Source organism: Puma concolor, chromosome B1, assembly GCF_028749965.1.
Source record: "Puma concolor isolate L17-30 chromosome B1, mPumCon1.1.hap2, whole genome shotgun sequence".
Lineage (NCBI taxonomy): Eukaryota > Metazoa > Chordata > Mammalia > Carnivora > Felidae > Puma > Puma concolor.
The window spans coordinates 61,933,360-61,948,397 of record NC_141670.1 but is presented as its reverse complement, the minus strand read 5'-3'; the positions used below and the strand labels follow the sequence as shown (position 1 = coordinate 61,948,397).

At 35.0% G+C, this 15,038-nt stretch overlaps 1 protein-coding gene across 2 annotated transcripts in view; it reads right to left on the bottom strand.

Annotated features, from left to right (window-relative positions):
• The window catches only part of SPOCK3 (SPARC (osteonectin), cwcv and kazal like domains proteoglycan 3), a 495,328-nt gene that overhangs the window by 318,584 nt on the left and 161,706 nt on the right, over nucleotides 1-15,038 (bottom strand). For both annotated transcript variants that reach the window (XM_086703919.1, XM_025921544.2), the window contains exon 3: nucleotides 8,753-8,798. In XM_086703919.1, coding sequence (XP_086560045.1) covers nucleotides 8,753-8,798 — 46 coding nt within the window. The remainder of the gene's footprint in view (nucleotides 1-8,752; nucleotides 8,799-15,038) is intronic.

Sequence of the window (15,038 nt, the reverse complement as noted above, 5' to 3'; positions counted from 1 at the left end):
TTTCACAACCATGTGAATTAGGAATTTACTCATATTGTTTCACAACTATGTGAATTAGGAACTTACTCATATTAAGAGAAAACAGCTCTATAATGGTGAAATTACTTGCATAAGGTAATACAGCCTGTATTGCCATAATAGTGATTCAAACTCATGTCTAGATAATCCAGTCAAATGCCCACTCAACTCTCCTGCCGATCAACCATTTACTTCAGCTATGTCATGCAATTAATGCACAAAGGAGGAAAGCCTGGAAGAATTATCAAGAAATATGCTTAAGAGGAGAGAAAAAAAAAATATCTAGGACTAAATAGCAAAATTGCCAATCTATAAAAAAATGTATTTATGAAATGTTAGAACTGAAAGAAACTGTGGCTAATGTGTCTATATGATGAGCAACAGAGTATTCTAATAAAAAATTTTTCACTAATTTTAAAATTAATTGATTAATTAACCAATTTAAAGTCTTCTAAAAAGAGTACCATACTGGCTACTTCCAAATATTCAAATAATTTTCATGTAGAAGGCTGAATTTACTCACTCTTGATCAAGAGTACAGGGCCAAGAATTGGACACAAGAAAACAGATTTTAGTTTAAGAAGCAATTTTCAAATAATAAGTGTTTTGTGAAGATGGAACGGCATATCCAAGTGGAAAGTCAAGGCTGGACATAGGAGACAGTTAAGAGGGCAAAAGTCCCTTAACCGTATGAGTGGCTGGACAAAACCGCCTCTAAGTTTCAATGCCAATGCTTTAATGCACTACAAACACATACACTTCTTTTCCACATTTCACATAAGGAAGTGGGGTGAGAATTGTGGCCAGGATATCAGTGAAAAGTAACTTCCAAGAAGGAATTCCTCAGAAGCTTTTGTACATCTTTGAAAGAATTTCTTGTCTCACAGATATGCTGCAAGTTATTCCCAGGCGATAGAAATACCCAATGCAACAACACTTGTACTTATTAGATAACAATTATATAAGTGAGTATAAAAATCTATATTCCTACACTCTGAAAATTAGAATAAAATTTATAAACGCATCCTTTCCTTGTTAGGAGCAATTTTAAATGTGATCCAATGTGTACCTGATGGTTGACCTTTTAGCTACCTACGTTCCCCTGTGTCATTCCTACCATGTCTTTGCATGAAAACGATGTATCTCTGAGTTGAGAAACAGACCAAAAATGTGCATACAGGATGAGCTAAATCTAAAGCCATATTGCATACTGAAAGAGAAAATAGACTTCTAACCCACTAATAAAATTTTAATCCCGGCCACAAAACTTACTAGTTTTGTTACCTTTATCAACCCCTCTCAACTTCAGTTTCTTTTGCAAATTAAAGAGTATATCCACTTTTTAAGATTAATACAATGATTGCCTCATATATAATATCTGACACATAGGAAGTACTTGTTCAGTGGTAATGATGATTTTTATTTTGGGGGGATTTCCTTGATTCCCAAAACCCATTCCTAAACCCTTTTAGCACCTGTTTCTGGTACCAGATCTGAAAAGGTGAATAGGTTATTTAAAATTCCCTGACATTTGTGGTTGCCTTCAAAATAAAGCTATCTGGACAAAAATATCTCTTTGCAAGGCAGCTATGCTCACCACTGTACCACCAACACCAAAAATATCTCTTTGTACTGCAAACAGAATCACTGAGAAGAATTATTTTGATAAGTAATTACTTATACCCTGTGATTCCCCACTGTATCTGCACAAAATAAAAAATGCAGATTTTAAAAGACAAACACATTCACACTCATTAGGATAGATTTTATATAAAACACACACACACACACACACACACACACACACACACACAGAGGCATACACAAAGTGTGCAGGATCAGTCCCAGATCATGCTTTTTACATGAATGTTTAGTAATTTTCATGTGTAGGCAGGACTAAACATTACCTCTCTAGTCAGTGGAAGATTCTTGTTAAAAATATGACTTCCTGGGGCGCCTGGGTAGCTCAGTCGGTTAAGTGTCCGACTTCAGCTCACGTCATGATCCCACAGTCCATGAGTTCAAGCCTCTTGTCAGGCTCTGTGCTGACAGCTCAGAGCCTGGAGCCTGCTTTGGATTCTGTTTCTCTTTCTCTTTCTGCCCCTACCGTGCTCTTGCTCTGTCTCTCTCTGTCTCAAAAAAAATAATGAAAACATTAAAATTTTTTTTAAATATGACTTCCTGAGTGCCTGGGTGCCTCAGCTGGTTAAGTGTCCCACTCTTGTTTTCGGCTCAGGTCATGATCTCAAGGTTCGTGGGATAGAGCTCCATGTCGGGCTCTGCACTGAGAGCAGAGCCTGCTTGGGATTCTCTCGCTCTCCCTCTCTCTCCCTCCCCCACTCATGTTTTCTCTCTCTTTCTATATCTCTCCCAAAATAAATAAACTTTAACCAATATGACTTCCATATGTATCTACTGTTTTTTTTTCAATATTCACAATATTTATTACTCTGTTAGGTTAACAAGGTCTGAGATAAGAATCTTATTTCTTAAAGTCTTTGAAGTATATTTAATCAATCTCTTGCTCTATAAATTTGAGTCATAATTTAGTAACACATAAGGTCATTAAAAGAAATATAATTTACCTTCTTAAACACGTATGTAGGCGTCTGTGATATGAACCAAATGAAGTATTATTAATCTTCATTTTATCTTGTAAATTAAAAATATAATCCTTTACACAATGCTTATTATCCAATGAATAAAGTAATACTAACACAACAGAGCAATGTAAGATTCTGATTCCTATATTTTATGAAATATTCCTATATTTATTTTCCTAGATTGTTGGGTAAAACAAGTTAAATAACATTCTTGTATTTAAACGTTAGAATTTGATAGGAAGAGAAAGTACATTTCTCACTTAGAATCACTATGTAGCTCTTAGGTACTAAACCCAACATAGAGCAAAGGAACATGAACTGTTAGTTTCTAAGTTGAATATTATTTTTCTGCAGGTTTTCTAGAGGGCTCCTATAAGCCAAAGTTGCCAACAAGGATAATATAAATAATGTATGATGTAAAATGACATGGTTATTAGCACTTGAATACCTAACAAGTAATTTGTCCAAAATGATACAAAAATACTAAATCAATTCTTGGGAGTTGATCAAATAATGATTCAGATCAATTAACGGTTCGGAATTTACATTTTAAACGATTGAAAGCATTTTTAGAAAATATTATGATCATATAATTATCTTTGCATATTGTCCCCACTGAATCTCAATTCTGAGAACACCAATTCTTCCACTAGAAAAATGCCAAAAGCCCCAAGTGCTCAAACAAAGCAGCATTATGGTACTACCATGCCTCTATTGTGAAGCATGGATCAGACCTACCTATTGTTTCAGACTACTATCAATAAATACCATCTAAGACAATGAAAAACAAAGATCTTCATATAAACAAGTGAAAATTAAAGTCATCTGGGAGAGAGGCAATACTTACATTGTGCAATCCACATATACTATGCCTTAAAAAGTATGCTCGAGTATTTTAAGGAGGGAAAGATAAGTCAGTGGTGCATTTTCCAAACACTAGTCTTTCTCAGTTTCAAAAATAATTACAGCCATAATACAATGAATAGCTCTGTTCATCGAAGGGAATAAAAGTTCCGGAGGAAATCTCAACAGCTTTTCCTTTGTAGCCAGAGACTGATTGCAAAGGGACATGTCAGGATGTGACTGTTTGTATATGTGAGATGTTTTGCAAAGGATGGGGAAATTTATGGGGAGCAGATGAAACTCTAATAACTGATCCTGATAACAGAGAAACAATGAATAAGTATATGGCTGAGCATCCCACTGTCCTTCGAAAGAGCTGAGTCTTTGTTCTAATTTTCCACCAATCCTTGCAAGAATGGCTTATATAGATACCAGGTTAGCTGTTCACGCATCTGTCTCTCCTTCCTAGACTCAGCAGTTTAAGTTTAGCAGCGGTCTCCTAGCACACAACTTCTGGAGGAACTTGTGTTGATTTCCATGCCACTAATGAGCCAGTAGAATTCAGGCTGCCCTTTGCACAGAGTTCCAGATTTAGGAAGAAAGCCCCTGACAAGGGTCTGTGAAGTGGCTTAAGTATGCCGATCTGTCAGTAATCACACTCCTCACCCTTCTTTCCATAATCCAGAAATCTGCCTGAGCAGGGGAAATACATCAACAACGTGAAACTGATTCGTCTTGAAATCTCTGAATCTATTTAAATTCAGCATCTTTATTATTAGTCTATTGATTGTAATTCGCTGCCATAGTGGATACCAAGAGGAACAACTCCAAGCCGGATTATATAGTAAAATTAGGGAAATACACACAAAGCACGTTTTGCTTCCAACTATTTTATCTCCGGGCAAATGGATATCATATACTGGAGAAAATAATTTTTTAATAAAAGGTGATCCTTGGGGCGCCTGGGTGGCGCAGTCGGTTAAGCGTCCGACTTCAGCCAGGTCACGATCTCGTGGTCCGTGAGTTCAAGCCCCGCGTCAGGCTCTGGGCTGATGGCTCAGAGCCTGGAGCCTGTTTCCGATTCTGTGTCTCCCTCTCTCTCTGCCCCTCCCCCGTTCATGCTCTGTCTCTCTCTGTCCCCCAAAAAATAAATAAAACGTTGAAAAAAAAATTAAAAAAAAAAAATAAAAGGTGATCCTTGTACATATAACACTTTAGTACAAGTAGATTCTCTAAGCAACTGACAGGAATTCCTGTAAAAAAATTCAGTGACTTATCTATTATAAATACAAATTAATCCATGACCAGAAACAATTTTATGTTAATGGCATGAAAGGAAAAGAAACTGGCTTTTTACAACTCTAGCCTATCTATTCAAAGAATTTATTGAATTGTTTAAAATGTTTTTCTAGGTTCATCTATGCATTTCTCCTTTAAGTTTGTCACAGTAAACATTAAATCTTCATGTCATATTCAAGAAGATACATATCCTCATTAAAACTTCTTTCAATTCTATTCTGTCAACTCATGATTAGCCACACTAATGAACAGAAGTAATGGCATAGGGGAGCCTGGGTGGCTCGGTCAGTTAAGCATCCGACTTTGGCTCAGGCCATGACCTCATCATTCATGGGTTTGAGCCCTGTGTCAGGCTCTACACTGACAGTTCAGAGCCTGGAGCCTGCCTTGGATTTTGTGTCTCCCTCCCTCTCTCTCTGCCCCTCCACTGCTTGTGCTCACTCTCTCTCTCAAAAATAAATAAATAATCTTTAAAAAAAAAAAAAGTAATGGCACAGAAAATTCCATGTAGAGAAATAAAAAGAAATTTATATTTGGCACCAGTATGCTTTACTTTATTATAAAGCAGAATTTTCCATCACCAAAGTAGTTTTACTTAAATTGAGTTGAAACTATTACATTTTCCCCAAACTCTTACTGTTTTAGTGGTAAAACGAAATCGATGTAAAAAACATTCTGACTTATGAAAGGAAACGCACAAGATAAAAAATGTGTCAAGGCGCCTGGGTGGCTCAGTCAGTTAAGCATCCAACTCTTGATTTTGCCTCAGGTCACGATCTCATGGTTCCTGAGTTTGAGCCCCACCTCAGGCTTCCACACTGACAGTGTGGAATCTGCTTGGGATTCTCTCTCCTGCTCTCTCTGCCCCTCCCCGCCAACAAAGCAAATAAGTAAACTTTAAAAAAAAGAAAATTTGTCACAGTGAAACCACAAGATAAATAAGCTATATATGAACAACCATCTGAGTTTTACCTAGAAGAAAGCTTGTAGCTGCAAATACGTGTGTATCTATGCATATGCAAATATATGTATGCTTATTTTTGTATGCATGTGCATATTTATGCATATATGTAGAAACGGTTTGGTGATGAGAAATGCCATTTCTGTCATGAAATATTAATATTTTCATGAGTAGTACTTTAATTTCTGCATATTTTCTGGACCAGTCTATTGAAAAGTAAGTAAAATACAATTTAAAATAGATACTGTAAAAATGGTATAATATCAGCATATAAAATATAATGCTAAGATAACTTTTTTCTTCATTCTTTTCAAGAAATAGGTAAACACCCCCAAAAAAGAAACTGCAGAAAATCAACTTATATTGATGTGATATCGATGTCCATACACCATGAGAGATATATTTAAAAACTACTCATAAAAAGTCATAAATTATTTTATGTTCAAAAGTTCAAACATATTTTGAAACTAGTACTTAACAGAAGATCTCTTCCTCATAAAAAAACAAGAAGCATTGGAAACCAGCATATCTCAAGCTCTTCTATCCAAATGATGTGAACTATCTATCTTACTCAGAGCTAAATGAGAATAGGGTAATTTTTGTCACTCCTCAGTATGGTCTACAGATAGGTTAGTTAATAGGACTGAAGGCCAAAACAAATAGAAAACAAATACATGTATCTCAATCTAACTTTTTTCCATTTTTCTTTTTTTTTTCTTTTGATGCAAAACATCAACTGTGCATGTTCAATCAGCCAAAACCCAGGGTCTGATAATCTACAAAATATTGTTTCAAATCTGGTATTCAAAATAGTATGTCATTATTTCATTTTAATGCTATCATATGAGTGACAGTGTCACATAGTAATTAGGACATGGGTTTCAGGGGTCAGATTGCCTGAATCCAAATCCTGACTCTGCCACTTTGCAGGAATATCATCTTGAGTAGGAGCTCAATAAGTACTTCACCTTCTTCATCTACTTGACAAGGTTGTTGCAAAGATTAAATGAACTAATATACTGAATACTTCGAATAGTGACTAGATAAAGGACACTCCATATATATTAGCTATTATCATGTCATGAGCTACCCTCTGCCCAATAAATATGATATTTTTGACAAATTAGTAGGCTAAAAACCTCTTTGAAAATGAGACTGAATCAATTTTACCAGGGTTTGGCAGCTGCCTACAGCAATCTTTCCTTCTTCTCTTTTTTTTTTTTTTTTTTTTTTCTTAACGGGAGATAAACTGTAGTTCAACAAATTATCAAACACACACATGCATCTTTATTGTAATTGGATGCACCAAGTATGGCAAATTTAAGTGTTAACATCCATTTCATAGAAAATTCTGATTTTTCAAGGATTATGAGTCCATCATAAAAATTCATTTCCCAAGAAAGCTTGCAGATATAACTCAGTCTGCATGTCATTACGCTTTTTAATTGCTTGTCTTTGAGTACAGTTGGCTTGACTTACATTGTTAGCCAAATCCAAAAACAAATTTGTTGAATATAAAATGTAGACTCTACAAATAAACACTCTGGATAATAATAATAATAAAATTACATGAAGTATATAGGAGAAACAAACTAATATTAAAGGGGGGATTGGATATGAATGAGTGTTTCACACTGCAGATTACCATCAATGTTGATGACAGTCCCCAGCTAGGTCCACCCAGGTTGGTTCCCACTCAGAAATCATTCATTACACATATTAAATGACATAGCCAAGTACCCCAAGCTTCCCCTACTAACACATTACAATTCATTCCTAAAAATGATTTCTATTTTGGGGCACCTGGGTGGCTCAGTTGGTTAAGCATCCGACTTCAGCTCAGGTCATGATCTCACAGTCCATGAGTTTGAGCCCCGCATCGGGCTCTATGCCGACAGCTCAGAGCCTGGAGCCTACCTAGATTCTGTGTCTCCCTCTCCTCTCTCTCTCTCCCCCTCCCCTGCTCACACTCTTTCTTTCTCTCTCCTTCTCTCTCTCCCTCAAGAATAAGTAAAAGTTAAAAAGAAATTTTAAAAAATGATTTCTATTTTTAAATGGTACTTCAGGAAGTAATATATTTCATAAGGTTACTTCAGTCAATGTAAAGCAGTAATTTCTTTTTTTTCCAAACTTTAAAAGGAAGAGTCTCTGGTTCTAATATTACAGAATTTAGCAAACAAATCTAATTACTTATATAGTTTATGATTGCATTGAGCTTGGTGTTTCTATTCTCATGCACATCTTCCTATCTCATGTATATTTCCTGCTTTTCCTTCTCCAGTACATAAAGAGAAGCACAAACTGTGAGTGGATGTGGGAGAACCTTAGTTTTATATATAACTTTTCCTTTTGGGTCTTACTAAGACCCCAGCTGATTCTAATTATCAGTCTTCTCTGTTTTATGGTTTTTTTTAATTATTTTTTAACATTTATTCGTTTTTTGAGAGACAGAGAGAGCATGAGTAGGGGAGGGGCAGAGAGACAGGGAGACACAGAATCTGAAGCAGGCTCCAGGCTCTGAGCTGACAGCACAGAGCCCAACGCGGGGCTCGAACTCACAGACCACGAGGTCATAACCTGAGCCAAAGTCCAACGTTTAACCCACTGAGCCACCCAGGTGTCTCAAGTCTGCTCTGTTTTAAAAGGAAGTTTTTACTAACTGAAACAGAGACTATAAAGTCATCTGTTTTGAAATCTTGCACAAATAAATCTATATCCTAGTGAATGTGCTTGAATATACTTGAAAACTGGATTAAGTGACTAGTATCAACTAATAAAAATGGGCACGATAAAGTTCAGAAGCCTAAATCAGTAATCGAAGATATGTATCTAAACATAAAAGACATCCTGGCATAATCATGTTACCTAATTCGCTTATTACTGTAATTAATTTTTGTATGAATTGTCCCATTATCTAAGCTCTCTTATTTAGTATTTTAAGAAGCTAACCAATAATAAGTATCATGTTTAAAGTACACTGATTATAAATATGTAATGATTTTAATTTAAAAATAAAACAGATTCTTACCCTGATCGAAGGCCTTTCCTGGACTCCAAGTGTGGAAATAATCATCCTAAGGAAGAAAATAATGTGAATTGAGTGTATACGAGTAAGTAAATTATAAATATAGAATAAAATATGAAATACAGAAGCTGAATACAAACCTCTACTTCCTGCAATGGCAAGCAGCAAATTATAAAAAAAAAAAAAACAAATAAATAAAAAAATAAAAAGAGGAACAAGAGAGAAACAATAGTTATCAAAAGGGAACACACTTTTTACATGTTATAGAAATGTTTTTCAATAAATGTGTTCATTTTCAGTGCAAGTCAATGTTTAGTATAATAATTTAATTATTCTTCGTTGCCACTTCACCTAAATATTATAATGCAATACTTTCAGTTGCAATTCAATGCGCGATAGAACATGCAGATAATTACCCTAAGCTAATAAGCTATGAAGGTATCTTACCAGTTTCCAGTTATACAGCTTCATTTTTCCACTAGTACAATAGTAAATGAAACCATCAATAGAGCAGCAATAATACCAAGTGAGTCTGCACTAGCCCATACAGTATAAGTAGATTTTATGCAAATCAGTCACATGATAATTGAATATCTAAGGAGTTCATCAAAATGCAATTGGAAGCTTGAAAGAAAAATGCATACCTAATTAAATCTTGCCTAAAGTTGAAATCTTTAATATGGAAAAGAATCATTACAATATACTTACTGTACATTTAGTAAATATGACTATGACTATACAACAGTAATGCGGGGCAATGTATACTGAAAAGATTTTTTAAAAAGCAAAGCACATTGACTGACTCTATTGTATTTACTGTTTTACCACCCTTAGAGCCGTGTAGATGTCCCTCATACATATCACATTTTATGGTAGATAAAACATATTTAACTGTGCAAATTAATAAGCTGTATCATCATTTATGGGAGATAAAACACACTTTAACTCTTCAAATTAATAAGCTATTGTCACTGTTGTAAGAAAGAGCAGAAAATCATGGTGAGGCTCCTTGATTGAACATTTCCTAACTCCACACTCTTAAACCCACTAAAGTGAATGCATTGGAAATCTACAGAACCCAGGGAATCCAAAAAGGTCAAGTAGAGATTCTTTGAATCTTCATTCTAACCTCTTTGCTAATAACCCCGATGTTCAAAGAGGAAAATGTTGCACATTTTAATTACAGAAATAAATACACTTCCCTATTTTACTTATTCAAAAATTTTAGGGGTGCCTCGCTGGCTCAGTTGGCAAAGCACGTAACTCTTGATCTCAGGGTTGTGAGTTTGAGCCCCCACATCAGGCGTAGAGTTTCCTTCAAATTACAATATTAAAAAATATTAAACTGTTGCAAAAGTTTTTCCTTACTGTGATTAATCACTCACTCATCACCACCTTCCCACCTTACCAATTTCAAATGAAAGGCAAAGAAGGAAGAAAGAAAACTTCAGAAATTATTCCTATCAATCTTATATTCAGATTGAGTTAGGGTTATGTGAAGACAGTGGTATATTATGGCTGTCTCCACTAGTAGGTACTGCAATAAGTTATCTAGGATCAGGTGAAGGGAAGATCACACAACTGGATAACTAAAAACTTATTGATTACTTAGTCCCTTCTTAAAATATCTTTGTAAAACCATTACAGAATAATAGAATTCTTGGACATTAAATTTTCAAACTAAAGTCCTCCACTCAAGTCTCAAAACTTTGGCTGAGAATCATAATGCACTCATTTAATAACTTTTGTTTTTTAAATTACATCTCGGTGTGTGGGGATGATGACTACTAGTCATTCCACACACGGGGAGGAGTTGGAATTTCTCCTGAATCATAACAAAACAAAACATACAATGAAAACTAGACAATGAGAATAAGTGGTGGATTTGGAGACAGGAAAACTTAATTTAAGTCTGACTTTAGCACTTATTAGCTGAATCATTTTAGAAAACTATGTAAAACTCAGATTCCTGCGACTAAAGTTGGGGGGGGGAAATACCTACCTATATGGCAAAGGTGCTGTGGGGATTAGTTATAAAAAATATAAATATCTGTACAATATGCAACATAAAAGAGGTGATAAAGCATACTTGCTTATCAAAAGTGCCAGGTTCATTTCTGTTGGTATGTTTGGGCAACATCACCATTGGCCAGCCTCTCATTACTGCTAACAAAGTCCTTTAATTTTTCTGGTTTCTTAGAAAGGACCATGAATTCCTCAAAACATTTTTGAAAGTGATGTCCAAACTGCATGCCTTCCCAAATATCAAATGTAAGATGCGGTGAACTTTTTTAAAGCCTATCATTTATGATTGTAGTTAATGCAAGAAGGCAAGTTTTCTGCTATCACCTCAGACTCATCTAAAGTGGTACAGCTATCAGCGACATCCCCCAAGAAGATGTGGGTAAGTTTTCATTGCCGTAGTGACTCCACTCATAAAATATCAAAGAGAAGTAGAACGAGGAACAGATGTGAGACTAACATCATTAGCACTGAAGCTCAACAATGTGAAAGCGACATGTTGATGCCACACAGTGTTTGAAATCATCAACATCTATACGGATTAGCAGGAATTAATTGGAGAATATATATATACATATATTATATATATGTATATACATATATAATATATATATATATATTATATATATGTCCATGGCAAAACCTCAGCCATATTTAATTAACTCCCTCAGAATAATACAGTCATCACCCCTGTCAGAATGGCTAAAATCAAAACTATTAAAAACAAGTGATGACAAGGATGTAAAGAAAAGGGAACCCTCACGAACCATTGGTAGGAATGCAGATTGGTGCAGCCACTGTGGAAACATTAAAAGATAGAACTACCTTACAATCCAGTAATTGCAATCCTGGGTATTTATCCAAATAATACAAAAAGCACTAATTTGAAACGATATATGCACCCCTAATTTATTGCAGTACTATTTACAATTGCCCAATTACGGAAGCAGCCCAAGTGTCCAATGATAGATGAATGGATAAAGAAGATGTGGCATATATACACAGTGAAATATTAGGCAGTCATAAAAAAGAATGAAATATTGCCATTTGTAACAACACGGATGGAGGTAGAGAGTATAATATGAAACAAAATAACTCAGTAAGAGAAAGGCGAAGACCATATGATTTCATGCATATGTGGAATTTAAGAAACAAAACAAATGAGCAAAGAAAAAAAAAAAGAGAGAAACCAAGAAAATGACTCTTAACTATACAGAACAAACTGATGGTTACCAGAAAAGAGATGGGTGGGGGGATGGGTGAAATAGATGAAGGCGATTAAGAATACATTTACCATGATGAGCACTGAGTAATGTATAGAATTGTTCAATCAGTGTATTGTACACCTGAAACTAATATAACACTGCCTGTTATTTATATTGGAGTTAAAATTAAAAACTTGATAAAAAAGTAACAGGCTTTATCTTATTTGAAGTACACCATTTTCCAAGATAGCTTTACAAATAAGAAATTTACATCTTGGAAAAAAAAAAAAAGATTAACACGGTCATGTTGGGTTACTTTGGGGCCATAGCTATCTAAAGATTTATAATCATAATGTGAAACATGAACCTAGTTCTTTTGGTTAAGTCAAGGGCAATGTCAATGTCCGGCCATTGTGGGGATCTGAAACAGCATAGAAAAGCAAAGTAGTTTGCCTATTAGCTATTTTTAGATATTTTTCTTTGTGTTCTCACATCGCTAGGCTTTTTTTCCCCCGAAAATGGTTTCACCTCATTAAATCTTAGGAATTTTGCCAGAATGAGAGATAAAAGTATTTTCACATAAGTGTTCATTCAGGCACAATCTCTTTTGTCTCAAAAAGCTTTGTGTAAAAATTGGTTGTTCTCAAGCTTCAATTTAGATCACAAATAAGCCAACCTGGGATTTCAAAAACAACTATAAGAAATACCCCCAGTTGGAGAAGTTCAGGTTCAGATGACACACGCACATCAGGAATTATGAAGAGTGTTTCTTCTGGTCCCTTATTCTCTTCAAGGGAGGAAAGATTGGCCCAAAAGTCCCACACTGAAAGATTCTATTTATTCCCAAGGAGCAAGCAAACCAGCAAAATGTCTAAATTTAGGGGGAACATAAAAGATAGGAAGATCCCTAATTTTTAAACTTTCAACAACAATTTTGTTTCTTGATTCAAATCTCCAGAATCAAAGCAAAGGTAAGTATAATAAACAACTGCTCCACTTATTGGCAGAAACTTGGTTAGCCTTTCTGTACGTATGCAGAAGTAAAACACTATTGGTTAGCCTTTCTATATGTACGCAGAAGTAAAAACACCATGATGACAATTGTGTGAACCCAACTTGAGAAGTAGGAAGGTAAATTTCCTAGGGTTTCTGTATTTCATGATTATATTCCCGAAACCCTGTCAGACAAAACTTCAAAATTTCTCTACTAACATTAACACTTATTGTTTACTGTGCTTCAAAAGCTAAGCTAAACCGTGAGGCACTGCCACTTCTATAAGCTAAAAAATAGCATTGGAAATCTGTTTTTTTTTTTTTTTAATATGTTATCTATTCCGACAAACTCATTTACATATCTCACCATATTATGGGAAGGGTGGCTTGTATAATAGTTAAGCCAGTAAATTCCACAAAAGGGGAAATTTCCCTGTGTAGAAAAACTTAACACATGACTTGATCACGAGATAGAGTGAGTAAACTTTGTCTAGATATAAACGAATTATCTATTTGAGACAAACTATCTGCTTCAGGCCCCCAAATGTCACATTTATTATCAAAGTACCACTCATTTTTCCAAGTGATGTCCTAGGACCCTGAGAGAATTCATTTGTAACACTTTGGTGAGCCCTTTATTTTCTAGAAAGCACTTTTGCTCCCTGACTTACCACAGATTAAACACATAAATAAAATGAATTGTGCAAAAGGGCAATGCCATTGAGGGAATTCCTCAATTGTCTCTGAAAATCTCTGCAAATTGAAGTTAAATGCCTTCAGAATATATATGGCCACTTTTACTTTGATGAACAAAACTTGTAATTCACTAACTAACACCAGGGAAAAGCATAAAATATACTTAGTCTTAATAAATGAAATAAGGACTTTTAAATACTGGGAATCTTCTTTATAACTATAAGAACATTAATACACACAAAGAAATTGAGAAAAACAGTGGCTTGGAGTCCTATTCTCTCACCCTATACCAGGAACCCTTATAAGCACTTTACTCTCAGCATCTGTAAGAGGTAAGGGTTTCTAATATCACTCTTATTTTATAGATGAGGAGGATGAAGCAGGGAAAAACTAAGTATCTGGTAAAGCTTACATGGAAGGTTAGAAATAGAGGTGGGATTTGAACCCCAGAAGTGTGGCCCAGGGCCTGCATGCTTAAACATTTGACCATACCACAAGTCAGCAACTGCGGCCCATGGGCCAGACCCCACCTGTTTTATAACTAAAGTGTTATTGGAACACAGCCACACCCATCTTTTTACATACCTTCTATGTAGGCTTGGGTGTTTACAAGGGCAGAGTGGAGTAGTTATGACCGAGACCATAAGGCCAAAAAGTCTGAAATCCTGCCAAGCTGGTCTTATACTAAGAAAGACCCCTGTACTACTATTCTATATTGTTCTTCCCCCCATAAAAGAACACTTATTTAAAAATTAGAAAACAATAATGGAATACCTATTTCCACATAGGGAAACAAAATTTTTTGAAGGAAAAACGTGTTTAAGGTGTTTAATGTTCTGTATCTTTGTGATTGAATCCTCAAATCATAAAGCTTGCAAATTTTCCAAGTATTTCATTTCCCACTTCTGACCATAAATCTATCATCTAGCTTTGGATATAATCTATGAATGGGTGTTTCAAATATCAGCACAAGAAATCAAGATACATAATTTTGAACTAACTAAGAATGATGATTCTCAAAATCTTTATGATGCAAAAAAAGTGTTTTAGGAGCAGGTTGCAAATGTGTCCTCTGTATGACCTCATGATACTCAATTTGAAGTGAAAAACAAGGAATAAATTAAGATAAAATGCCTGTAGGTATTATAAGAGTTTTTCTAATCCTAGGACACTTCTCACATTAGTAAATCAAAGCTATAGTTGTTACTGTTTGCTTATTGGAGCAAAATTGCAAGGTATTAATAGAAAACAGTAAGTAGCAAATAAGTAATGAAATATTAATATTTTCCTATTTATTTCACATCTCTTTAGTATTTACAACAGTATTTCCTGTGTTTTCATAATTTGTCATTAAAAAAACTAGGTAACTGAAT